This window comes from Zingiber officinale, chromosome 6A (assembly GCF_018446385.1).
Source record: "Zingiber officinale cultivar Zhangliang chromosome 6A, Zo_v1.1, whole genome shotgun sequence".
Classification (NCBI taxonomy): Eukaryota; Viridiplantae; Streptophyta; class Magnoliopsida; order Zingiberales; family Zingiberaceae; genus Zingiber; species Zingiber officinale.
Genome location: NC_055997.1, coordinates 128231031 through 128257563, shown reverse-complemented (window position 1 = coordinate 128257563; position 26533 = coordinate 128231031). Strand labels below are relative to the sequence as shown.

General features: G+C 43.0%; 4 protein-coding genes across 6 annotated transcripts; 3 read left to right on the top strand and 1 right to left on the bottom strand.

Annotated features, from left to right (window-relative positions):
* The first annotated feature begins 6259 nt into the window (after positions 1-6259).
* LOC121997989 (pentatricopeptide repeat-containing protein At5g14770, mitochondrial-like) lies at positions 6260-11735 on the top strand. 3 transcript variants are annotated; one of them, XM_042552696.1, is made up of 4 exons: positions 6260-8805; positions 8884-9581; positions 10940-11179; positions 11432-11735. In XM_042552696.1, the coding sequence occupies exons 1-2, from the start codon at positions 6290-6292 to the stop codon at positions 9107-9109; spliced, it is 2742 nt and encodes a 913-aa protein (XP_042408630.1). In that variant the 5' UTR covers positions 6260-6289; the 3' UTR covers positions 9110-9581; positions 10940-11179; positions 11432-11735. The 3 variants fall into 3 exon arrangements, with proteins under 3 accessions (XP_042408630.1, XP_042408629.1, XP_042408631.1); XM_042552695.1 differs by having other exon boundaries at positions 6260-9581; positions 11432-11734; XM_042552697.1 differs by lacking the exons at positions 10940-11179; positions 11432-11735 and having other exon boundaries at positions 6260-8800; positions 8884-9045.
* A 1484-nt stretch (positions 11736-13219) lies between these two features.
* LOC121997991 (serine/threonine-protein kinase D6PK-like) lies at positions 13220-18323 on the top strand. Its single transcript, XM_042552699.1, has 3 exons — positions 13220-13477; positions 13814-15271; positions 17315-18323. The coding sequence occupies exons 2-3, from the start codon at positions 14037-14039 to the stop codon at positions 18186-18188; spliced, it is 2109 nt and encodes a 702-aa protein (XP_042408633.1). The 5' UTR covers positions 13220-13477; positions 13814-14036; the 3' UTR covers positions 18189-18323.
* A 968-nt stretch (positions 18324-19291) lies between these two features.
* Positions 19292-21160, top strand: LOC121997996 (cytochrome P450 86A8-like). Its single transcript, XM_042552703.1, has one exon. It carries the CDS (start codon positions 19354-19356, stop codon positions 20998-21000), a length of 1647 nt encoding a protein of 548 aa, XP_042408637.1. The 5' UTR covers positions 19292-19353; the 3' UTR covers positions 21001-21160.
* Positions 21161-21459: 299 nt separating this feature from the next.
* LOC121995312 (low-temperature-induced 65 kDa protein-like) lies at positions 21460-22307 on the bottom strand. The gene is made up of 2 exons (XM_042549085.1): positions 22232-22307; positions 21460-22154 (listed from the first exon to the last, which is right to left on the bottom strand). The coding sequence occupies exons 1-2, from the start codon at positions 22305-22307 to the stop codon at positions 21460-21462; spliced, it is 771 nt and encodes a 256-aa protein (XP_042405019.1).
* Between the last annotated feature and the right edge of the window lie 4226 nt (positions 22308-26533).

Sequence of the window (26533 nt, the reverse complement as noted above, 5' to 3'; positions counted from 1 at the left end):
TCGGCTTTGAGCTTTTCGAAGGCTTCAGCGTAGAGCATGAGTCGAGCATTATTAATTTCGAAGGCAACTGCGAATCCGAATGAAGCGTTACCCGACCGGCTCCTACATGCCGGGTAGCCTGCAAGCCAGCTATGAGGGCCTCATATTCTGCTTCATTGTTGGTAGCTTTATAATCCAGCCGGACGGATAAGTGCATCTTTTCTCCTTGAGGGGAGAGCAACAATATTCCAATCCCGCTTCCGAGCCGAGTGGACGACCCATCCACATATATTCTCCACATAGCTTCCGGCTCCGACCTTTGCACCTCAGTCACGAAATCGGCCAAGGATTGCGCTTTGATCGCCGAGCAGGGCTGGTATTGGATATCGAACTCACTTAATTCCGTCGTCCATTTGATGAGCCGTCCGGATGCCTCTGGATTTAGTAGGACACGTCCGAGTGGGCTATTGGTTTTGACAATGATCGTATGCGCCAGGAAGTATGGACGAAGGCGCCGAGCGGCCAGGACCAAAGCGAAAGCCAGCTTCTCAAGCCCAGTGTAGCGAGATTCAGTATCTTTTAAAATGTGACTAAGGAAATATACAGGCTCTTCTCCGCTCGACCTCACTAAAGCTGAGTCGATTGCATGCTCGGTTGAAGACAAGTACATATGAAGTGGCTCACCCGCAGTCGGCTTGGCTAATATCGGGAGAGAGTTCAGAAATGCCTTCAAATCTTCGAACGCCCGGTCACATTCTTCGTCCCAGTAAAATTTTGTAGCTTTGCGTAAGATCTTGAAAAAAGGAAGGCTCCGGTCGGCGGTTTTGGAGATGAACCTGGACAGAGCGGTGATCCGACCGGTCAAACGCTGCACTTCCCTTGTATTTCTTGGAGGCGGCATATCTTGTAGAGCTTTCACCTTGCTGGGATTTGCTTCGATTCCCCACTCGGTCACTATGTCCCCCAGAAAGCGCCCTCCTTTTACTCCGAACAGGCACTTCTGGGGATTTAGCTTGACTCCATATTTGCGCAGCGTTAGGAAGGTTTCCTCCATATTTTTGAAGAGATCGGCCGCTTGGCGGGACTTAATGAGAATATCGTCCACATAAACTTCTAGATTCCGCCCGATCTGCTCTCTGAATACTTTATTCATCAAGCGCTGATATGTGGCCCCCGCATTCTTCAATCCGAACGGCATTACATTATAGCAATAAGTGTCGTCGGCCGTCACGAAGCTAACCTTTTCTTGATCTTCACGGGCGAGCGGCACTTGGTGATAGCCCTGGTAGGCGTCGAGCATACAGATTAATTCGCAGCCGGCCGTAGAGTCCACCAGCTGATCTATCCGGGGCAGAGGATAAAAATCTTTCGGGCAAGCTTTGTTGAGATCCCGAAAATCAATGCACACTCTCCACTTGTTGCCTGGCTTGGAGACTAATACTACGTTAGCCAGCCAGCTCGGGAACTGCACCTCGCGTATATGGCCGGCTTTCAAAAGCTTTTCCACCTCCGCCCGGATGATGGCATTCTGCTCGGCGCTGAAGTCCCTTTTTCTTTGCTTCACTGGCCGAGCGTCCGGTCGGACATGCAACTCGTGCTGCGCTATGCTTGGCGAAATTCCGGGCAGCTCATGTGTCGACCAGATGAAGACATCATGATTTCTTCGGAGGCATTGGATCAGCTCATCTTTCTGTTTCTCCTCCAGATCGGACGCAATAAAAGTCGTGGCATCCGATCGGGTTGGGTGAATCTGCACTTCCTCTTTTTCTTCATAAATTAAAGAGGGTGGCTTTTCGGTGATGGCGTTTACCTCAATCCGGGGCGCCTTCCGAGCGGAATTGGCTTCTGCTCGGACCATCTCGATGTAGCATCGCCGAGCTGCTAGCTGATCTCCCCGTACCTCTCCCACTTTGTCCTCCACTGGGAACTTGATCTTCTGATGGAAGGTTGAGACGACCGCTCGGAATTCGCTGAGCGCCGGTCGTCCCAAAATGACATTGTAGGAAGAGGGAGAGTCGACTACCACGAAGTTTGTTGTTCTTGTCCTCCTGAGCGGCTCTTCTCCCAGCGATGTGGCCAGCCGGATTTGTCCGACCGGCTGAACTTCGTTACCAGTGAACCCATAGAGCGGAGTTGTCATGGGTAGCAGCTTGGCTCGATCAATTTGCAACTGGTCGAACGCCTTCTTGAATATGATGTTGACTGAGCTCCCTGTGTCAACAAATACGCGGTGAATTGTGTAATTGGCTATTACCGCTTTGATGAGCAGAGCATCCTCATGGGGTACTTCAACTCCTTCCAAGTCCCCGGGCCCGAAACTAATTTCGGGTCCTTCCGCTCGTTCTTGGCTACAGCCGACCGCATGAATCTGGAGCTGCCGGACACTCGCCTTTCTAGCTCGGTTGGAGTCTCCTCCGGTCGGCCCGCCAGCAATAACGTTGATCTCGCCTTGGGAAGTATTGCTTCTATTTTCCTCTTCCCGAGCGGATGGTCGAGACCATTCTCTGGACGCTCGGCGATTCTCCTTCCTTGGGGAACGATGCCGATCGGGAGTCTGTTGCTGTGGCCTATCAGCTCGCGTCCGATCGGCGTCATGAGTTCTCCGTTGCCTGTCGACTGAGGGAGACCGTCGTCCGGCATTCCGGGGCACAGGATGAGCCACGAAGGGAAGACTTCGACAATCCCTTGTGTTGTGCGTATCCGTCCGGTGGAAGGAGCAAAACATTGGGGTCCATTTCTTTTTTGGCTTGGGCCAGGCGGCGGCTACCTCTTGCACGTGGAACCTGGCATGGGGGGATCGAATTACTTCGGCCCTTGGTCCTCTGGGCGGCTGATGAACGACGTGTTGTTTCCGCTCGGCTGGAGGAGCCCGCTAGGTTGGAGTTTCTTTTTTCCTAGCCGCCTGTGCCTCTTCCACGTTGATGTATTCGTTCGCCCGGTGTAGCATGTGATCATAGTCTTGGGGCGGCTTTCGGATGAGCGATCGGAAGAAATCTCCATCCACCAGGCCTTGTGTGAAGGCATTCATCATGGTTTCCGAGGTGGCCGTTGGAATGTCCATCGCCACTTGGTTGAACCGCTAGATGTAAGCTCGAAGTGATTCACGGGCTTCTTGCTTGATGGCGAACAGGCTCACGCTCATTTTCTAGTAGCGTCGACTGCTCGCAAAATGGTGGAGGAAGGCCGTTCGAAAATCTTTGAAGTTCGTGATGGATCCGTCCGGCAATCTCCGAAACCACCGTTGAGCCGATCCCGAGAGAGTGGTAAGAAAAACTCGACACTTTACTCCATCTGTGTATTGATGGAGAGTAGCTGTGTTATCAAACTTACCCAGATGATCATCTGGGTCGGTTGTCCCATTGTACTCGCCGATCGTCGGAGGCGCGTAGTGCTTTGGCAGAGGGTCTCGTAGAATAGCCTCTGAAAATTGGCGATTGATCCGCTCGGGCGATGCGTCCGCTCGGGGGGCTTTCCCCTTTCTGTCATCTCGCCTAGGCATTGTTGGAGGATCGGTGGCCGGCTAGAAGGGGGGTTGAATGGACGACGCCCCCAATAAGTCGCTTCCTACGTATTCGTTAGTGCGCAAGCGGAAATACAAATACTAATTACGAATACGAAAGCTAAAGATAAAGAAAAGAACAAGCAAACCAATACACGTCGATGTAACGTGGTTCGGAGATGATGCTCCTACTCCACGGCTGTCCGTAAGGTGGACGATCCCTATCCGTCGATGGATTAGCCCCCGGCAACCTCCAGCTATCTCAAGTCGCTCCTTGTGGGTGGAGAAACCTCACCATAAACACACCAAGACCTCTTGGATTACACAAGCACTTGAGAACTCTTGTGACTACTAATTAGGCTTTAACCAAGTCTATTTTCGTCAGGTTGGCCGGCCATCCCAAGCTCCTTCTTATAGAGCTTGAAGCAAATCAGCATCCTGATTTGCCCGTTACCAGTCGACTGGTCCTTGCACCAGTCGACTGATGCCAGCCCAACGGCTATCTCAACGGCTCTCTGCTACAGTGCATCAGTCGACTGGTCCATGCACCAGTCGACTGCTACAGTAACGCTACAGTAACTGCTACAGTGCGCTACAGTAAAACCCTAAAACTAGGATTTTACTCCGAGTACAATCTCTCATGCACTCATACCCTCACGACTCATTTGACTCTTCTTTGCAGCTTTGACCTCTTGCCTTCAAGCTTACTTCCTTTGGCTCTCGTCCCTCGGATGCATCCAAGCCCGCGGCTCGTCCCCAATGTCATCCTTCGCGTATGCCTCGAAGTTGCTTTCCTCGGCCCTTGTCCTCGCTGCCTTGTCCACGGTCCCTCGGATGCTCCATCCTTCACCGGACCCGAAGCCGTCAACCTGAGTCACATGTGTCACCTGCAGTCCTGCACAACTCAAGTACACATATCAAATAACAAGGGTAAACCTAACTTAAACCCTTTGCCCAAACACCAAAATGCATGGTCCCGCGGACCATTGGGATTGCTCCAACAGGCATTTCCTCCGAAGAAGATCCCCTATCCCTATGAGCTGGTACGACTTCAGGGGTGCGGAATAGGGCTCGATGAAATGCAACGGTGGTCGGTGGTGCTTCCGCTTGACCACCAGACGCCGATGTTGCTTGCTGCTCCGGCCGCTCGGCTGTGGCTTTTTGTTTTTGCTCCACGAGCTTAGCGGCCCTTATCTTGATCAGAGCGTCAAGTTCCTCGTTCGAGAGCGTCACCACGTGTTGTCGTCCAGCCTCGTCCATGGCTGCCGATCGGATGCAGGAGCGTTCCCACAGACGGCGCCAAATTGATCCTGTCCGAATCATCGAACCAAAGGACGCTGGGCACGTGGCGCACTCCTAGTCGATGGTGTAGGCCTCCGTCTGGTCGCACGAATCTCCGGCGAACCTGCACAGAAGTCGGGCCGGGAAGGGGTTCCCGGCGGCGACCCTCCGACGCTCAAGTCAGGTAAGCGGACAGCAAAAGGTGGCTCCAAAGCTTGTAGAATGCGTACCTCCGGCGAAGGAAGAGACTCTTTATATAGAGCGGTGAAAGAATTAATGCACGTCCACCGAGGCGCATACGTGTCCGCAGCCCATACCTCGGTATGTACCTGTCAGAGAGCTTACCTGACACCATACTGCTACAGTTCAATCACGTCTGTGATGGGACAACAGAACACCTTGTTGTCAGACTTAGAGTATGACCTAGCCATAGGACTTGACGGCTGTCAGAAGATATTCCTATCCTTCACCCACCGCCCGGCCGGGACGTCCGTCCGGCCAGCCGGCGCGAAGAGCGTCGTCCGGACGACCTTAATTCCCGGCGCCAGCCGGCCGGCGCGTCCATTATGTCCTACCTTCTCTTAGGCCTTCCGCTCGGTCATTTACTACTTCATTGAGCGTCGGAACCCCGACCCCTGTCAGGGCGTCTTTCACGATCAGACATGTACGGGCAGGCCGATCGGCCTGCCCTTTTTTCATGTGTCCGGTCGGCTCACCCTTCTTCGATGGACCACCTGACCCTCTGACCTCCACGTGGTATTGACCGGTCTATTGGAAGTTCGGGACAGCGTATATGACCTTTTTTTTTTTTTTTAAACCTCTATTACCATATACTGTGCATTTCCTGCGTGTCATCCCATAGTCTCACAACGTGTTCATGTCACGTTTTACATGTTTGCCCACGTTCTCAGAACATGTAGGTATCGTTTCCCCACTCGCTCTCCCCTTTGTTTGACTACCCATCGAGCTTGGATCACGTCGGACTATGATTGCATGGCTCTGCTTTTCTGTTCGTTTGCTTGATTCGAACTCGGTCTTGAGTCGGATGACTTAATCCGAGCTCGATTTTGAGTGAAATTGACTTGATCTGAGCTTGATCATGAGTCAAGCTGACTTGATCTTGAGTCGGGTTGAATTGACCCAAGCTCGGTCGTGAATCCGATGACTTGGTTTCACATTGATAAATCTTAGACTATCTTCACATTGATAACAAAAACAGTATGTGTTCAAGAAAAAAAATTTAAGGAAAAATTAAATGATAGACCTATAAAGTGATGATCCATCATTTCACTTTTTATATGTTCCATCACTTTATATATTTATCCTTACATTTTTCTTTGAATTTTTTCCCATAAATATATCATTTTTCATAACAAGAAATGAATAAAGAAATTCTAAAATACAATAAAGTTAACAAATAATTAGTTAAATGCTTTTTTGTTTGTTTTATTTCTAATGTATGTTTTGTTTATTTGTTTTTTTTTTTTTTGTCTTGAAGAAAAACAGCCTGACCACACTGCTCCCGTCGACATGCCGCCCCCTGTGACCTCGCCTGTCGTCCCCTCGCCGTCAAAGTTTCCTATCTATGTCGTCTTCTTCCGTGCTCTCGTCCGCGCCCGCCTGTCTTGCGGCCAGTTTGACGAAGCCCTCCGTGCCCTCCACTACATGCTCTCTCTCGGCATCCACCCCTCCACCCGCGCCTGGAATCTCCTCCTTTCCTGCTTCAATTCGGCTGGCTTCGTCGAAGAGGTACCCTTTGTCTACGCTGACCTCATCCTCGCCTTCGCTAAGCCCGATGCCTTCACTCACAACGTCCTCCTCCACGCCCTCTGCAAGATGGGCTCCCTCGACGCCGCCCTCTCAATCATCCGCTCCGCTGGAGACGTCGACGTTGTGTCCTATAACACTCTCATCTGGGGTTTTTGTGATCTAGAATCGCCCGAGTTTGCCGTCGGGTTGCTGTCGGAGATGCTGAAGAAGGGATTTCCGCTCGATTCTTTTAGCTGCAACATTTTGGCCAAAGGATTTTGCCGGAGAGGCCTGGTGGATGTTGCGGCGTCGCTGATGGAGATGCTGGTTCGAGGTGAGATCGTGAGGGATGTGGTTGGGTTTAATACCATGATCGACGGGTACTGCAAGATAGGGAATCTAGACAAGGTTCAAGGTCTTATCGAGAGTATGAAGGTGGAGAACGTTTTTCCAGATATAGTTACCTGCAACATTTTGATCAAACACTTTTGTACAATTGGAGATTTTAATAGGGCTAGGAAAGTGATTGAAGAGATTGGGGCGAGTAGTAGCCCAAATGTGGTGACACACACTACGTTTATTGGTGAATATTGCAAGAGAGGGAAGCTAGAAGAATCCTTTGTTCTTTATGAAGATATGGTTAGGAGTGGGATCTTGCCCGACGTTGTCACTTACAACTCACTCATCAGTGGACTTTGCAACCAGGGTAAGTTGCCGGAGGCCATTCGGCTCTTTAGAGAGATGCCGAAGATGGGAATTGCTCTGAATCATGTTTCATATTGTACCCTTATAGATGCACTACTTAAATCAGGCAGCGCAAAGCAAAGTTTTGCAGTCCTTGGTGAGATGGTTACTCGAGGTGTTGTGATGGATATGGTTTTGTACACTGTCATCATGAATGGGCTATTTAAGTTGGGAAAGGTTGATGAAGCAGAAAAAATGGTTCAGTTGGTTTGCTCCCCTAATCTCAGCCCTAGTCATGTTGCATATTCATCTCTGATTGATGGGCGCTGCAAGGCAGGAGATGTCGAGGGAGCTGAATCTGCATTCCTGGAGATGCATAGGAAATCACTGAATGTAAATGTTGTTACATACTCCTCTATCATCAATGGGTATATTAAAAACAAAATGCTTTCTGAGGCTTTTGATACTGTGCAGAAGATGAAGGAAATAAATGTTTCTCCTAATGTTGTAACTTATGGAACACTTATAGATGGCCTATGCAAGATTGGAAACCTAGAAGAAGCTTTTCAGATGTACAAAAAAATGACAGAGGAAGGTCTGGTAATAAACAAATTTGTGGTTGATTCATTGGTCAATGGATTAAGGAAGAATGGAAAAATGGCGGAGGCAGAAAGTCTTTTTAAAGAGATGGAACAGAAAGGTGTAGTGATGGACTGTGCTAATTACACCTCTTTGATGGATGGACTCTTTAAAGTTGGGAATGGATCTGCTGCGTTGACTGTTGGCCAGGAAATGACACAAAAAAATCTTGCACCAGATGTTGTCATGTATAATGTATTTATAAATCATCTTTGCATGCTTGGGAAGTTTGAAGAAGCAAAATCTTCTCTCACTGAGATGAAAAATATGGGACTAACTCCGGACAATGTGACATACAACACTTTAATTAACGCACACTCTAAACAAGGAAGAATAGATGAGGCTCTCAAACTTGTTCAAGAAATGAGAACTATGGGTCTGGTGCCAAATATCATCACATACAATGCCTTAATTAAGGGTTTCAGCAATGTGGGTGATATTACCAGTGCTGTGGATTTATTGATTGAAATGACTGTTACTGGGTTTTGCCAAAGATCTTCCTTCAAAAATGTGTTACAAGCATGTTCAAAGGGCAATAGGGCAGATTTGATAGTGCAAATGCATGAGAAGATAGGAAATAGATTTCTTCTTGATATCACACTGTATAATATGATAATCCATGCTTTATGTACTCTTGGAATGACAAGGAAAGCTAATTCTGTTCTGAATGAGATGTTGGGAAGAGGGTTGAAAGCTGATACCATTACTTTCAATGCGCTTATACTGGGATATTGCAAGAATGGCCATCTAGATAAAGCATTTGATATGTATTCCCGGATGGTTCTTGAAGGCATATCACCAAATGTTGCAACTTTCAACACACTATTGGGGGGCCTATCAGCTTCTGGAAGGATAGAAGAAGCAGAAAAGGTGATTAATGAGATGAAGTCAAGAAAGTTGGCTCCAAATAATTTTACCTATGATATACTGGTTACTGCCCATGCTAAGCAAAGCCACAGTAAAGATTCAGTAAGGTTATACTGTGAAATGGTCACTAAAGGATTTATTCCTAAACTTAGCACTTATAACATGCTTATTAATGACTTTTCCAGGGTTGGAATGATGAATCAGGCTGGAGAAATGTTAAATGAAATGCATAAAAGAGGCGTTTCTCCCAATTCCTCAACATATGATATATTAATTGGTGGCTGGTCAAAGCTGTCAAATGGCTATGAGCTAAAACGGCTTCTCAAAGAGATGGCTGAAAAAGGTTTCACTCCTTCGAAAAACACACTATCTTTAATCAGTAAAGCCTTTGCAAGACCAGGGAGGAAGTAGATAGCTCACAAATTGCTTAGAATGTTTCTACTGAACAATGCAATGGTGTAGTTGGTTATCCTACTCTGACTACATCTGGTAACCAACCTAGCATTCTGGGTGAACAAAGGTGAAATAAGGAGAAAAATTCTGAATCAAGGACTTCATGGAGTGTCAGTGATCAAATAGAGCAGTGATGCATGTTCTTGACAGTGTATGAAATGGTTTATTCCAGAAAGACGAAGAATACATTTGGAGACTGGCTTTTTTTACTTTAAAGCCTGAAAAGGATGAGCAAAATCATCATTTGGCAACTTAATGGTAAATTGAGGAGCATAAATGAACCAATGCTTGTTTATTTCTTGTATGGTCAAATAAATCTCCTTAGCAACAGCTTAAGAGCCCATGCACCCTGAATTGACCTGTGGTTAGCCAAAATGGTTAAGTATCCATGTTGATTGTGGACAATCAAGCTATAGTTGGCACAACGGAGGTAAATTTGGAATTTCCATTCTGATTTCTTTTATTTAGTTATTTGGCCACTCATGCTGTTTGGATCCATCCTGCAATTTTGTTGTGGCTTGTGCCTTTCATACGTGGTGTCATTGGATAAAGATCAGAAAATGTGCATCACTTGATGGATCTTTTTTCTAAATTGTTGAATATGGAAATTCAAGACAAATGAAATTCAAGACAATCACTCGACATTAGATTAGGCATTTTAGCACTTTTTATTGCTTAAAAATATTGACTTATCTATGACAGTTACCATGCCTACATTTCTCTAATTAAATCTTTATGAATTTTTATTCAATCTTTATACATTCAAATTTAGACTGGATGACTTGAAAATAAGTCTGGAAGACCTAAGTATGAAATCTACGTGTATTAATAGTCATTTGCCCCATAGATGCATGAACTCATTCTATGGGAGTAACTTCTTTTGCCGGACCAAATAATAAGGACCCAAAGTAGATTTAAAGGAAATTAGAAAATAATTTGTAACATCCAAATGAAGTAATAAATTGGCCTTTATGAGCTTCTGTACCAATATAAGAAATAGAAATCTTCTGTAGATTTTGTTGAAGTCCACATAATCTAGATTCCATTTAAAATTCTTATTCAATCCTATCTCCTCATATACCCATGACTGACATTACAAGATTCTCTCAAGCAACTGCTAGCATAGTTTAGCCTTATTATAGGATTCAACATATTAATTCTAAGCTTTTTCAAAAACCAAATATCTTTAGCCTTGTTAGGACCACAAATATATGGGAAGATTGTTACACTTCCCCCTTATTAGAAATACAAAAGTGCACTTGCACTTTTTGCACATTCTCAGTGTAACGCTTCACTAATCCTTCAACTAGTCCCCTTTATCTTTTGATGGCTCTGAATATATGTTTTCAGAAATCTCCAATAAATCTTGTGAGATGAAGAGAGTTTGCATTTGACTACTCTAATAGTCATAATACACTTAAATATAAATACTTCGTTGAAAATATATGCAATGACAGACGCATAAAATTAGTGTTGGAGGGGCGATTACAACTTGTCAGGAGGTTTTTGGTAATCGAGGATAAAAGGACGAGGAGAATATTTGACAGAAAATTTGTTTCTAATCCTCCATGTATTACACCCTCCAATATAGATCTTGTACATCATCTTAAAAATCAAGACAACATTGAAGAACTCATTAACTTTAGTTAGATCAAATTATATTGTTTTACATGTTGTGCTTTGGTCTAAGCACAGTGATCGCTATGATTATTGCATGGTTGTGGCATTTGTCTGTTAATACTACTGTCTTTGACCCCAAATAGTGAGCATTATTCTGTTTGTCCACAGAATATTCCAAAACCAGTAGTAAAAGAGCAGACCAAGCCAAGGAACAAATTAGGCTTCACACAGAGCAAAGAGCAGTCTCGGCCTGCAGGATATAACCATCTGGTAGTAAATCTATCTATTAAAAACAAACCCTTGGGAGCAAGAACAGCTGTGAGTTGAAGAAAGTTGAATTTTCTGCAGATTGCAAGCAAGATTAGTTCCATGCAAATCCTCAGGAGGTTTGAAGAAAAGTTTCTAAAGGTCAGTATAATCCAATATGAAAATAACCAAAAAAGTTAGAGGTTTGTCCTTGAGAGATGATAAACACTAGCACAACTAATGTCCATATTTGACAAGCCATTCTTTCTTTAAAGGTTACATCAAATGAGATTTCAAGTCTGAGCTACATCCTATTTGCTTGATTTTATTCTAAAAAAAAAATCAATTCATAACATTTTCTAGTTTCTACACAACAATTAATTATATTTATTTTTTGTGAATTGCACTCGGTAGATCAACAAGACCTATAACAATGCCAGGGGAGCCGTATTTTCATCTAGTAAAACCAAATTACAGCATAATGAGTGGCCAGCGTTACAAATTTCACAAATATGTGATGTAAACCATACTATGAAGCCAATCAAGTAATTTATCAAAGGAGCAGTGGCACTATTATCTCTTGTAACAACTAACAAGTGTGATGTACAGCCTTTTTGTATGGTTCATTTCTTATATATTGCTTATGGAGACTTAAAAATGATTTACAGAACAATTTTTCTCTATTTGCTATGTCTGTATCAATGTATTTATACATGGACTTAAAAGGTATAATGAGAACATTTGTTTTGTTATATTAATTATTTTATCAATTGAATTGCAAATTATTTTTTTTCTAAATCCCTTAAACCATAAGGATATAAGGTTCACCATATAAAATAATGTAAACTATGGAGTAAAGTGAAAAAAAACCTGGATTAATCAATGAACAACACTAATTCTTTCAGAGTTATTCCTTCTTTTATAGTTGTTAGAGAAGAGAGTGATTGCACATCGGTAGGGAAGATGCAGTCTTGCTCCGTGGATCGAAAAGCAAGAGACAAGGTTGTGTCCCACCACTTGCACTACTTTGTCTAAAGTGACAAGGAATCATGGCAGAGGACCACCCCACTGCCCTAATTCCAACACTCTACACCAAAAGCAGTCCCTTCCTCCTTAAAAAAATAAATTAAAAAAAAATAAACAAAAGAAAAAGTATTAGGTTGTTGAATTCAATGGGAGGATCCCAAAGCATCTTCCCACCATTTATATCATCATGCAATCTTGACCAATATCCAAAGCCTGTTTTCTAATCAAATTGAACCATTTTTTTAGGCATGCCATATGCCTTTCCTCCTTCATGCTACTTACGTTTATGCCTTACTTATCATGGGGATTAATCCTTGACTCCTCTATTATCAGTTCGATTATGCCAAAATGGATGAGCATTATTGTGGTTGCTTGATTGGACCCAAATGGCACACAATAGGTCTCGAGCCGTTCACATCAAAGTTAAGACAAAACCCTAACAAGCAAAGCAACATCTTTTGTTTTTCTTACCCAAAAAGTGAAAAAGTGGATAGTGAATGTGGACTTGACTGGATCTAGTCCCTTGGTCAGTTTGACCATCAATTATTGCAACTCACCTTTAGATTTTGGTGGTAATTTTCCATAGTTAGCCAGCTTAAGTGGTTTGACTAAGTTGCCAATTAGGCATATAAAATTGCTTCTATCTTTACTATCTTTAGTTAGGCATATCAACAAGTTAAGCTAGACTCAGTGTTTATATTTCTATATTTTATTTATTTTTAATAATAAATTAGAGTAAAATATGATACTACTTTCTTAAGTAGTCTAATATGGTCTATAAACATATAAATTATAAGAGTTATTTTATCTTAGTATAGTGATCCTTTGTATGAAAATATTAAATATCCAATAGGATATTTTATATCACTTAAGAATTGATTCCAAAATTTATTAAAATAATCATTCATTGTAGAGATTAAATGCGTCAATCTGTGGGAGAAAAACAAATGGACGTAAATATTATCTATCTTTATTAAGTGATAATTTATCCTTTCTTTGCATCGACATTCTATTAAGTAATACTATGGTATTAATAATGCGGGTCAAGTGACAATAATTTGAAAATTATGGGTCATTTTAATGTTTTGAACTTATAAAGGACATTTTGCAAAGAAAGGATCAGCTAGGGGGTGGAATGAAAATTTCCAAAATAAATAAAAATACTGAAAAAGAGAATTACAACAATAACAAAATTGAGGCTAAAGTTAGACGGGCTTTGCTTTTCTTTCCTTCTGCTGTGCTGCTGCCACACTCTTTTTCTCTTTGAACAGAACAGAGAGTAGAGAGAGAGGGAGGAGGCAGAGGAGGAGGAACCGTAACCCTAAAGATCGTGAGCAAGAGATCTATTGCGGATCATATACAGGAGGACTCGGGCTTTGCTTGTCACGTGGCGTGCGCCATCCAATTTTACAGTTGCTGTACGAGAAATCTCCGGTTTGTTCTGCAGATCTCAGGATTTCATTCCTTGCATTCTTGTTTAGGGCCACTGTTTAACCTATTAGGAAATTTGTCCCTCCCTATAGGTGGGAATGTGCGGGATGGATAGTTGTTTCTTTGCATTTTTTTTTAATTTTGTTTCGTTTGTGTTTATTTTCCCCCATTTTTTGTGGAATGCAAGATGGACAGTCGGAAGGTTTTATTCTGGAGTTTTTGTTTTCAGCTATTGATCTTTTCTACAAGCTGCAAAGGATGATATAGCGCTTTGATTTGGGTATGGAGATCAGTTAATCAGATTTGTTCTAATAAGTGTTTCTTTTTTTGGTATTTTAGGTTACTGGAGAGAAAAGTGGAGAATTTACTGCTCGGCTTCTTGAATTCATCATATCTGCAGTGTCAAAGTTAATAAGCTAATAGTCACTCTTGATTTATAGTTTGGGGGAAGATAAGAAATGAGACTTTGCTGTGTAATCTACTGCTTCTGCTATAGCAGAATTCGGAGTTCTTGTAATCACGTGATTAGACAAACGTAAATGATGATATAACTTTACTCCAAATGGATAGGATTCCTGAGTTGAAGATGCTATCCACTCATAGTTCTTCTCTTCATAAGGTTTCAAGCATGCACGCAAGTAGCTCAAGGAATGAACAAGGTGCGGATGTTGTTTGGGGATCTCAAAATGCTGATGCACTTGTTCTAAAGGAATCTGAAATACAAGGCACATTGGTTGATCAAAATGAATCAACCCCTGAGGTTGATAGCTTCAGGAGTGTTGACTCCTTCGAAGGAGGAAGAAGTTCTTTCAATGGAGCAAGTCATCCCCTGGAGCCAATGGATACTGATCTGGTGAAATCAGTCTATGTGGCAATTGACCAAGAGAAATCTGATGCAGGATGTTTAATGAAAGGAATCTCTACACAAGGTCCATTTATAGAAGATCTTTCAATTCGAGGTCCTCCTGCAAAAACAAGTGCAGTTGTTTTATCACCAGATAAGAGCTTTCCTAGTGAACTGAATGAATCAGATTCTTTATCTTCTCCATTTTCTGTTCCAAAGATATTGCTGCCAATGGATACAACTCTTTTGCCACCAGATTCTGATGAAAAGGAATGCATCTGGGATGCTTCCCTTCCCCCAAGTGGTAATGTCAGTCCTCACAGTAGTATCGATAGCACTGGAGTGGTAACTGCAATGAGTATAGTTAACACTTGTACAAGTACCTATAGAAGTGGGATTACTAGTGATGGTATGCTTAGCTCAGAAAGGGCATGTGAGAGTGCAAAGGGCAGTGTGATAGGGGACTCACTTGAAAGTACTAAAACTAGTATTAGCAGAGCAAGTGATAGCAGTGGCGTCAGTGATGATAGCAGCTGGAGCAATATCACCGGAAGCGCAAATAAGCCACACAAGGGGAATGATCCTAGATGGAAGGCTATTCTAGCAATTCGATCTCGAGATGGTATTTTGGGTATGAGTCAGTTTCGATTACTCAAACGCCTTGGATGTGGTGATATTGGTAGTGTTTATCTCTCAGAGTTGAGTGGCACAAGGTGTTACTTTGCAATGAAAGTGATGGACAAGGCATCTCTTGCAAGTAGGAAGAAGCTAACAAGGGCTCAAACGGAAAGGGAGATTCTCCAACTTCTGGATCACCCTTTCTTGCCAACTTTGTACACTCATTTTGAGACTGACAGATTTTCATGTTTGGTGATGGAATTCTGCCCTGGTGGTGATTTGCATACATTGAGGCAACGACAGCCAGGGAAACACTTTTCTGAGTATGCAGCAAGGTAGTTACCATATTAATTTTCAGTTCATTAGTTTACTTATTTGTCTATACTATGACCGGTTTCCTGAATTGAATATGACAAGTTCTGTCCAATCTTTGGGCTTTGGTTTGTTATTATTACCTTCTTAATGTCTTCTTAGCACCAGTGACAAAATGTTGGTCTTTAGTTGTTTTTTGTTCTTTTATATTTTTTACATGTCATTTTCCCATGAAATTGTGATACTCATTCCTGAACATTGTTTGAGTTTGGTTCCTGAGATTTGATATTTTTTAGTATGACAATTTATTGACATATTAACTAATTTCTATCCTCGCTAAATATGAGATATTGTCACAGATTTACAGTTATAATTTAGCTTTTTCATAGAGCATGATCTAATGCTTCTCTAATCATTTCTTCCAAGAAAATGTATCACTGGAATAGTTGCAAGGATTATCACTCTGAAATGTTCTTTGATAAAAAGTCGGAGCTTTGAGTTCCACAGACATTGATTTGTGGATGCTAAGTATCATAGCAGTGGATTCTTACTTAAATTATTAGTAATACTACAATGATATTGAATCACAATTTTTTGACTCGTAGTAATATCTTTTTGTGTTAAAGATATACATTGTATATCTTGATGGTAATGAGCGCACAAATATACCAGCTTTGTTCATCCACTTAAATTCCATTTCAATTATATTCTTCTCTCTCATGTCAAGTGATCATAAAATTTATATTAGGAAACTATTATAAATCTGAAATCTAATGTTTCTTATGGGCTAAATTTGACTTCTCTAGCACCCCATAGACAGATGAAAACTCACTTTTATGGTCAAAAATAACAAAGAAAAGTAGATCATCCTTTGAATAGATTTTCTTTAGTTTGATAATGGTGGTTCTTGTTTAGTGGGTATGATTTCTTCCCATGTTCAAGAATTAGATTTTGATTTATTTACACTTCATCAGAAAGGGCAGCCCGGTGCACGAAGCTCCCGCCATGCGGGGTCCCGGAGAAGGATCCATTGTACGCAGCCTTACCCTGCCTTTTGCAAGAGGCTGTTTCCAGGATTCGAACCCGTGATCTTTTGGTCACATGGCAACAACTTTACCGTTGCGCTAAGGCTCCCCTTGATTTATTTACACTTCATCAATGGGATAAAAATTCGACCAAATGTTGGATCTTGTTTAAAATTCAATACAAGCATTGATTAATAAAAAATGATATATATATATATATATATATATATATATTAATTATAAAAAGACAATTCCATTTAACCAAAAAAATGCACAAAATATAAAATTTTAAAAATTAATGTGCATGATATTAAAAAAAAGTTCAATAAATGTGCCTACATAATATAAAGAATAATTGTAAATACATACAATCACACATCAACAGCCTTTATAGGTGTAAAGTGAATAACGAATAAAACATGAGGCAATAAAGAAAAGATGGACATGTGAGAACTTGAATTGTGTTGTCAAAGAGGATAGAGTTGATATCTAACCCACAATCCAATCCATAGGAACAAAAATTTTGATTCAATGTCATTGTAGACAACAATAGTTAAGCTACAGTCAGTTTATCGAAAAGAAACAAAACAGTAATTTACAGAGTGAATTTAGTCAGACACATTAGCATTATGTGGGTAACCGAAAATTGTATAGGAAACGGGATCTAAATAAGGTAATTAAAAATGAACTGAAAGATCTTAACTAGCCCAATTGTATCTCCAGTTGATAGTATCATAGACAGTCTCACTGATTCTATAATTAACTGATCTAACAGCATACTCTTATAGCTATTTTCACTTAGGTCATTCGACGTGAACTATAAATACATTTTATGTATATTTAATTATTTATATTTTGTATAATTTATGGTTATTCTACTTATGATGCTTTACTATATTAGTATATTTGTTATTCTTGTGAAAACATTCATTTTAGATCCTTTATATTTAAGTTTTTAAAATGAATATAATCACAAAAAATGTATTTTCTTATTAAAGTAGCATGTGTTTACTTTTTTTTCTTCTTTGTATTCATGAACAGATTTTATGCTGCTGAAGTACTACTTGCCCTCGAGTATTTACACATGCTTGGAGTTGTGTACAGAGACCTGAAGCCAGAAAATGTACTTGTTCGTGACGATGGCCACATAATGCTTTCTGATTTTGATCTTTCCTTGAGATGTGCTGTTTCACCCACTTTGATAAAATCATCACTCGACTCAGATCCTTCCAAACGTACAGCTGGTGCATTTTGTGTCCAACCAGCATGCATTGAGCCTACTTCAGTTTGTGTTCAACCTGCATGTTTTATACCAAGACTCTTTCCCCATAAGAACAAGAAAAAAACAAGAAAACCATGGGCTGAGACACCGAGACAGCAGGTTGCCACACTGCCGGAACTTGTGGTTGAGCCAACCACTGCCCGATCGATGTCCTTTGTTGGGACTCACGAGTATTTAGCCCCTGAAATCATCAAAGGCGAAGGCCATGGAAGTGCTGTGGACTGGTGGACCTTTGGTATCTTCCTCCATGAACTCCTTTATGGGAAGACACCCTTCAAGGGCTCAGGCAACAGAGCAACATTGTTCAATGTGGTAGGCCAGCAGCTTAGATTTCCTGAAATGCCATCGACCAGCTATGCAAGCCGAGATTTGATAAGAGGACTGCTAGTTAAAGAACCCCAGCAGCGACTAGGGGTAAAGAGAGGGGCTGCCGAGATAAAGCAACACCCCTTTTTTGAGGGTGTCAATTGGGCCCTGATACGCTGCAGCACCCCTCCAGAGGTGCCAAGGCCAGTGGAGCCGGAGTTATTGCTGAAATTTGGAGCAACTGATGGATTTGGAACCAGTGGCAAGAGGATTGTAGGAGCAGATGTGAAGCCTGGAGGCAAGTATTTGGACTTTGAGTTTTTTTAGGTTGTATCTCATTATCTAATCAATTTCATTGTTATGTTATTTTTTCCCCTTAACTTCACAAGTACTTTTGTGCTGTGCTATATAGTGATATTATCCTTCCTGAAGCCAATCAATTTAATGTTTGCATTGGAGATTTGTTCACTAGAATTATGTTACCTTGAATTTTCTTCAAATTAGGAAAAATGCATAAATTTCATTATTGTCTCCAATCATGAGGCCTTACAGCAATAAATTGAGTTCAAATGAGCAGCAAGAAAACTATCCTCCTCACATGACTTACTTTTTATTCACAATAATTGTTTCTGTAGTCTGTACATCATACTGTAAGCTTCCTAGTTACTAATTCTTGATAATTAAGTTTGTCGTGTAGCACACATTGATACTGATTCTTGAAACAAATTTCTGGAAGATTTCTCCTTGTCTACTGTGGCCAAACAACAGCTTTCCCACTCTATTATTTCATGATTATTTCCTTGCATTTCTGTCTGAGTAAACAGCCCTTCATGTGAGTTGGTAATGGCTTTGATTTGGTAGCTATTATTATGTTTTCTTCTCTTTATTTTATACATTCTGAATCTTTTTATTTTTCCTTACTGAGTTCAGCACATATGGTAGTTTAAAGAAGTGATTACCGCAAGAAAAATCTCTTGGGTCATTACCGAATGCCATCTTCTTGAATTTGCAAGTGCAACCAACAAAAAGGCTTATATACAAAATTATCCCAAACCCTCACCTATCTAACCTTGTACACGTGTTTGATATCAAACCCTAGCAAGCAAATTCAGGTTTCTGGTTTGAAACTGGAGCGATCTTAATACTGCTTCTCACCTACTTTGAAGTTTCATACTGCACTCATTCCAGCACCCCAATCAGCGTACTGAATTTGGTCACCCAACTCCATTTGATGTCACCAAAATCTAAACATCAATTTATACGCAAACAAATGCAGGGCAAAAACTTTCAAAACCAGGTGGCCAGTTTCATCTTCCTCCAGTAGTCTAATCCCTCCCTCACCTGCTCTCACCTCCCCTTCCAATAACCTTCTTGTTCTATGCTTAAATGCCATCAAATATTTACCGGTGCAGTAGAATTCTGATGACGAATTGGATGATCGATCCATCTCAGGACTCACCTTATTTAATTAATTAGAACAAGAAATAAAGTGATGCAGTTGTTGGTGAGAATAAAAAGAACAGTCTGGCCATTAAATACGCTTCAGTTTCAGCTTCATTTTGTGTGTGAGGAGGCAATGGAATTGGCGGCGGTTTTGGTTTTGGTTTTGATGGCGTGCGTGGCTGCGTGCGTGGTGTGGTTCTCGCGGCTGGCGTCTGGGCTTAGCGGGCCGCGAGTGTGGCCGGTGGTGGGCAGCCTCCCCGGCCTTTTCCAGCACTCGGAGCGCATGCATGAGTGGATTGCCGACAACCTCCGTGGCGCCGGCGGCACCTATCAGACCTGCATTTGCGCCGTCCCCGGACTCGCACGCCGCCAGGGGCTCGTCACCGTCACCTGCGACCCGCGGAACCTGGAGCACGTGCTCAAGGCACGATTCGACAACTACCCCAAGGGCCCCACGTGGCACGCCGTCTTCCTCGACCTCCTCGGCGACGGCATCTTCAACTCCGACGGCGACACGTGGCTCGCCCAGCGCAAGACCGCCGCGCTCGAGTTCACCACCCGCACGCTCCGCGCCGCCATGTCGAGGTGGGTTGCGCGGTCTATCCACCGCCGTCTCGTCCCCATTCTGAAGCAGGCCTCTGTTACGTCGACCTCGGTCGACCTACAGGACCTCCTTCTCCGGCTCACCTTCGACAACATCTGCGGGCTGGCCTTCGGCAAGGACCCTGAGACGCTGGCGCCTGATCTGCCGGAGAACGCCTTCGCCGCCGCGTTCGACCGCGCCACTGAGGCCAGCCTCCAAAGGTTCATCTTCCCGGAGGTGGTGTGGCGGTTCAAGAAGTGGCTCCGTATCGGCATGGAGGCCACGCTCGCCAGCAGCGTCGCGCGCGTCGATAGATACATTTCCGCCATCATCAAGGAGCGCAAGCTGGAGCTCGGCGACGGCGGCCGGAGCTACGACGATCTCCTCTCTCGGTTCATGAAGAAGGGCGAGTGCTCCGACTCGATTCTCCAGCACGTTGTGCTCAACTTCATACTCGCCGGCCGAGACACCTCCTCTGTCGCGCTCTGCTGGTTCTTCTGGCTCGTATCTGTCCACCCCGCCGTCGAGCGCCGCATCATGGCCGAGCTCGTCGCCGTACTGACGGAGTCCCGCGGCGGTGATCCTGTTGAGTGGCTCTCCACGCCTCTCGCCTTCGAGGAGATCGACCGCCTCGTCTATCTCAAAGCCGCCCTCTCAGAGACGCTCCGTCTCTACCCGTCTGTTCCCGAAGACTCCAAGTACGTCATCTCCGACGATATGCTCCCAGACGGCACATTCGTGCCGGCGGGCTCCTCCATCACTTACTCCATCTACTCCGCCGGAAGAATGAAATCGGTGTGGGGGGACGACTGCCTCGAGTACCGACCGGAGCGGTGGCTGTCGCCAGACGGGAAGCAATTCCAGCCGCACGACCCGTTCAAATTCGTGGCCTTCAACGCGGGGCCGCGCATCTGCCTCGGCAAGGACCTCGCCTACCTGCAGATGAAGTTGGTAGCTGCGTCGGTGCTGCTGCGCCACCGCCTCAAGGTCGCCGCCGGCCACCGCGTGGAGCAAAAGATGTCGCTCACATTGTTCATGAAGAATGGGCTGAGGATGAATGTGTTCGACCGTGACTTGTCCAGCAACCTCACAGGGGCGGTTCCCGCTGCCTGATTGCTACCATCGGTAGAGACAACAAGAGGGATTGCAGTGCGGTTCACTAGCTCATCAATTTGTGATTCGTGTAGATACACAGTTTAATTGTAAACAATATATTTCACAATGTAATAACAGATTTGATTTGATGCCAGTAAATTCATAGCATTGGGTTTAATAGATGTGATGCAATCTAAGTAGCGCAAACAACTTTACAACACTCATCGACTTCGTTGCAATTTATTAATTAGCACGCGCTGAAGTTATTTATATACACAATGTATTCCATGATCCACTTCGCGAGGTTTTAAACAGAACAGAACAGAACACAGGCCTCATGATACAACCAAACAACTAGCTAGCTACTTGCTCATTGTTCTTTAACTCTGTCGATCGCGTCCATTCTCATCCTCTAACTCTGCCACGAAATATATTTCTCATATTTAAAAGACAAATTATTAAGTGACTTGTTTTTTACTATAAATCGATTACTTTGCTCTGCTGCTCGGCGTGCTCGCTCATTGAGCTGCGTCGTCCGCCGGCCCAAGAAGCCACAGCCTCTCTGAGTCTCCCCACCACCCCAACGCCGCCGCCCTTCACGCCGGAGCTTGCCGCCGCCACCGTCTCTCCCGCCGCCGTCTTCCTCCTCTGGATCACACCCGATATCACCTCGGACAGCGCCTTGTCCTCCTCGCCCGGCTTCAATTTCTCCACCAGCATCACTCCCACTCCTCCTCTTAATCTTCCTTCCACCTTATCGTACGCCGTCTTGGTTCTGGCAGAGACCCTGGCACTGGCACACTTCTCTTCCTCGGCGTTCTTCACCGGAGCAGGATTCTCAACTGACATGGCCATAAATGACTGAATCACCGACGACATCCCTATCTCCTCGCCGGCTCGTGTACGCTCCCGGGAAGTTTCAGAGGACGTCGGAGCGGCGGGATCTTCCTGGAACTCACCAGCGCATGTCTCCAATGTGTTCTTCAAACCGCCGTGGACTTCAGGGTCTTCTTCCTCATCATCTTCATCGTCATCATCTTCTTCTTCATGGCTATTTCCATGGCCGTGGTTTTTCTTCTTGACGGTGTCCTTGATCTTCTTCACCTTTTCCTTCACCTTCTTCAGCACCGGCTTCTTCTCATGGCGCATCGCTTCCTCTTCTCCATCGATTGCTGCACGCACAAATAAATCAACATGTCAATTAAAATCGCAAAAATAAATCTGCAAATCGTAGAATTAAACGGCTTACCGGCACGTAAGCCGGCGGGTCTCTCTGGCTCGAGCTCGTAAGCGTGGCCGAGCATTGGAGCAACCTGAGCGTCCATCAGGATTAACTTGGATGGAAACAAATCGATAAAATGGAGCATATTTATAATTAGGAAATTATTTGAATTATATTCATCGAAGTGAGTTGGACTGCATGCGAGTTGCCTGTGCTGCCACATGTGGAGACAGGTGGATGATGCTTGGGTATTTGGACTATTAATATGACAACTACGTGGCGCCTCAAAGGGGTTTGTACTCCGTGAGGTCGATCCATCTCTATTCCAATTTCGTATATTAGATATTATATAAAAATTAAATTTTTTAGCGTGTTTATTGACCAACGTCACCCCTATCTAGTTCTGGTACGTTGAATCAGGACACCTTTCGTAACAACTAGCGCTAACGAAGACACTAAAATCCCAATTACTATAGTAGGGTTGGAATTAAATCCCGAGAAATAATAAAATCCCTCCTACTCAAGGTATTGACAGTCTTGAAAATTCTCCATTAAAAATAAAAAAATTTCACACGTCTTTCTATTATAAAAAAAAACTTTTTAACAATTTTTGCATGGACTTTACACTTTTCATTATATACTATCATGTCGAAAATCTGAATTAAGATCACCAAATTTGATAGATAAAATGTTGATCGAATTATGACATCTCGAAAGGGAGTGGGCTAAGATAATTTTTATGTTGACCAAGTCGTCAAAAATCCTCTGGTCAAAACTACCTGCAGCCAGCGACTAGATTACCCCGGTCCTTAGTACCCCGATGCTCGAGACAGATCCAACGAGTATATAAATAACAGACTAAGACATAAAATAATAAAATACGTATAGAATATGGACAAAGAACATACCCTGGCCCAGGGGACGCTCTCGGATGAGACGTTGGTCGAGTTGTCATGACCCAGAAGAGCAGATGATGACGCCAAGCGGATGAAGAACTGGATCTAACGAAGCGAAGCCGGACGCGGTGGCACGAAACCGAATGTGACCTCGGCATGCAGGCCGGGTATGACATCGGCACGTAAGCCGAGAGGTACTAGCGACCCGCAGACCGAGATACAATGGCGGTACGAAGGCCGAAACATAAAAACATCACACAAGTCCGGTCAGAACATAATGACAGTGATGGCTCGAGGGCCCGATTGACATTAGAGGCATACGACACTGCAGATCGAGCGTCGGAGAACCGAACCTACGGATCTGAGGTGCCGGCAGCGGTGCCGATGACTAAGAACTACTCGCCTGGGCTACGGAGCGGGTGACGACGCCAGAAAAGAAGGGATGGTCGATGGCGTGCCTAACCGGCGATAAGGGTGGCGGCGACTAAGAAAGAATGGAGGAGGTGTACGAAAAAGAGGGAAAAGTCATTGTGGCGATGGACTGTAGTGCCAGCAACGGCTATGACAACAACGGCGGCGGCAGAAAGAGAGGAAGAAGAGGGCAGTGGGTTGTCGGCGTGCTGGCGGGGTCAAGCAAAGGCCGCTACATGTGACACCGAAGGCCTCCTGGGGCGGCGACGATGCTCTTCGGCAGCGTCGTCGTGGAGAAGAAAGGAGGCGACGACTCCGACGTTGGGGTTGAGAGGGGAGAAGGAGGCGTCGGCGAGGAGGGTAGTGGCACGACGCCTGCGGCGTGAAGAGGGAGAAGGGAAGGCGACGTCGGTGTCGAAGGAGGAGAGGAGATGGTGACCAGAAGCGTCTACCGGCCGTAGGAGGGGGAGAGTAGAAGAGAAGGGTGGTGGCTCGCCGACGACGAGGGAGACGGTGCCGACAGAGGTGATCTCCTCTTCACTGTGGCGGCAGAGAAAAAAAACCCACGAAGAAGAAGGACCTCCTTTCTCAACAGTGCCCTCTCTCTCTGAAAACCCTACATATTGATTTTACCAAATTACCCCTCCTCTTTTCCCTAATTCTTTTTTTGCCCCTAAACCATATCCACATCACAAGCCTCCTCTTCAAGTCTAGTTAAAGGAAGCGCAAGTCCGATTAACTAGACTAAGCCTAACGTAATGCGGAATTGCTCCTATCAGATCGCTGAGCCTGTCGTATAGCATCGAACGAATAACGAATACAATTATATATAATTAAATTTAAATAATAAAATTTAAATTCATCAATTATTAATGAAATAAAATTTAAATTCATATTCATAAATTATTAATCAGAAATAAAATTTAAATTCATAAATTATTAATCATAAATGTTTTTTTAAATATTTTAATAATTTTATTTTTTAAATCAAAAATAAAAATATTTAATACAATTTTTTTTAAAAAAAATAACAAAGAAGTAACTGTGTTCACGAAGCCGCTTCCTCATAATTACACGAAGGAGCTCCCTCTACTATGGGAGGGAGCTCCTTCGCTAAAGCCACATCATAGTGGGAGCTCCATGTGGATACTCTTATAATAATAATAATAAAATTTATCATAATTTACATCCTTTATTTTATTGGTTTATTTTTGGGGGGGGGGGGGGGGACAATAATGAAGATGCTTCAAATGAATAAGTAATCTTTTTTACCATATTAACAATGATAATAAAAAATTAGAATCCATATTTATAAAATCATGATCCTAAATTGTAGAATTATGTGATCTTGAATTATAGGATCGCACGATCCTAGATTATAGGATCGCATGATCTTGGATCGTAGTATAACATCCTCCTGAATCATAGGATCGTATAATCTTATGATTCCAAACATCGAATTGATCTTGGATTGTGTAAAGATCATTTTTTCCTAGTGGAATCGGAATATGATCGATGAGATCAATGGGAATATAATAGGATCAGTAGGATCAGAGAAGGATCAGAATATAATTAGGATTAGTTGAAGTTTTTAGGAGAGCATAACTTTTAATTTAGGTTAAATCATAAGACCTATAATATATCTGATCTTGTCTAAACGAGGGAAGCTAGAAAGTTGGGGATGAGATGACTACTGATAGGATGAAGATATCAAACTTGTAAAACAAAACCAAACCAGGGAAGGGGTCTCTGTCGTTGACCCTCTGACGCTTAAGTTAGAATCAGGAAGAGAGAATGAGTAATCAAGAAATAGATAAATCTTGCCTTTCCTTATACTTGGTGTACCTTTTTATACCTTTATTTGTGATCGTTCATCTGCCCTTATTTAATGATATTAATTGCCAGAGGAAAATTTCTTTGACTTGATTTCCGTGTATAAATGATAGATGGAGTGTTCTTCTTTGTTTTGGCTTCTTCATATTTAATGATAGACAGAGTGTTCTCTTTTGCTTTCTCGTCTCCTCTTGTGTAATGTCATTCCTTGCACCAGACGGGTGGTCAGAGCGGCTCGTTTTCCTGCCGACCGAAACAGCCGACTACGAGTTTGTCCATTCGTCCGATCGGCCCATGATGTCCATTCATCTGATCGGCGGGATAATCCGCTCGGCCACTCCTTTGCCGACCGGGATAACTAGACAACCACCTTTGGCCGAGGCTCTTTCTGTAAGTTCGACATTGACCGCCTTGACTTTAACCGATACTGTGTCATCTGACCCGTGATAGGTGGGTTCTCCCTTATCACCGCATCAATATCAAATTGAACTTGTTCAAAGATCTACAGTTAATTATTGGATGAAACCAGTAACCATAAGTTTCATACCTAAAAAATATTATTCCAAAAGATTTTTAATCTTTTTTAATTATCTTTTACAGTATTTATAATTTATGTTGTTTTCATCTTTTAAGAGTTATGGTTAGGATGACTATTAAACATCTATTTAATAAATTTTGAGTTAGTTTTTATCAATAATATTCTACCATTTCTGTTGGATGTCTATTGCTCGGTATTCTATAGAGTCAACGTGTCTTTAGAAAATTATTTCCAGTATTCGTGTTCGAATCAAAGGTTTCAATAACTTTTGCTATGTCAGCTACTTTGTTGGACTTTAAATCGAGTATCTTATAAACCAAAAGAATATTCTTGAGGCTGAATGAGATTATTTTTACTATGTTAGTAGAAAATTTATACTCTTTTTATTTTATGATATGAAAATATAAATATTGTTGAATGTTATTGTACTAAAATGATAACTAAATTACTAGTTAATTTAAATTTAGACATATAATAATATCTGATATGATGTTTAAGGTGGACCCTTTGAGGGGGGTTAAAATCCAAGAGACCAGTTGACATGAAAATCAAAGTCAAGGGATGGTCAACATCATTTAGAACAAGAGAACGCCCAACCGAACCTCCAAGCCGAATGAATCATGAGTGTTAAACCAAAGGTTAGCCCGATCG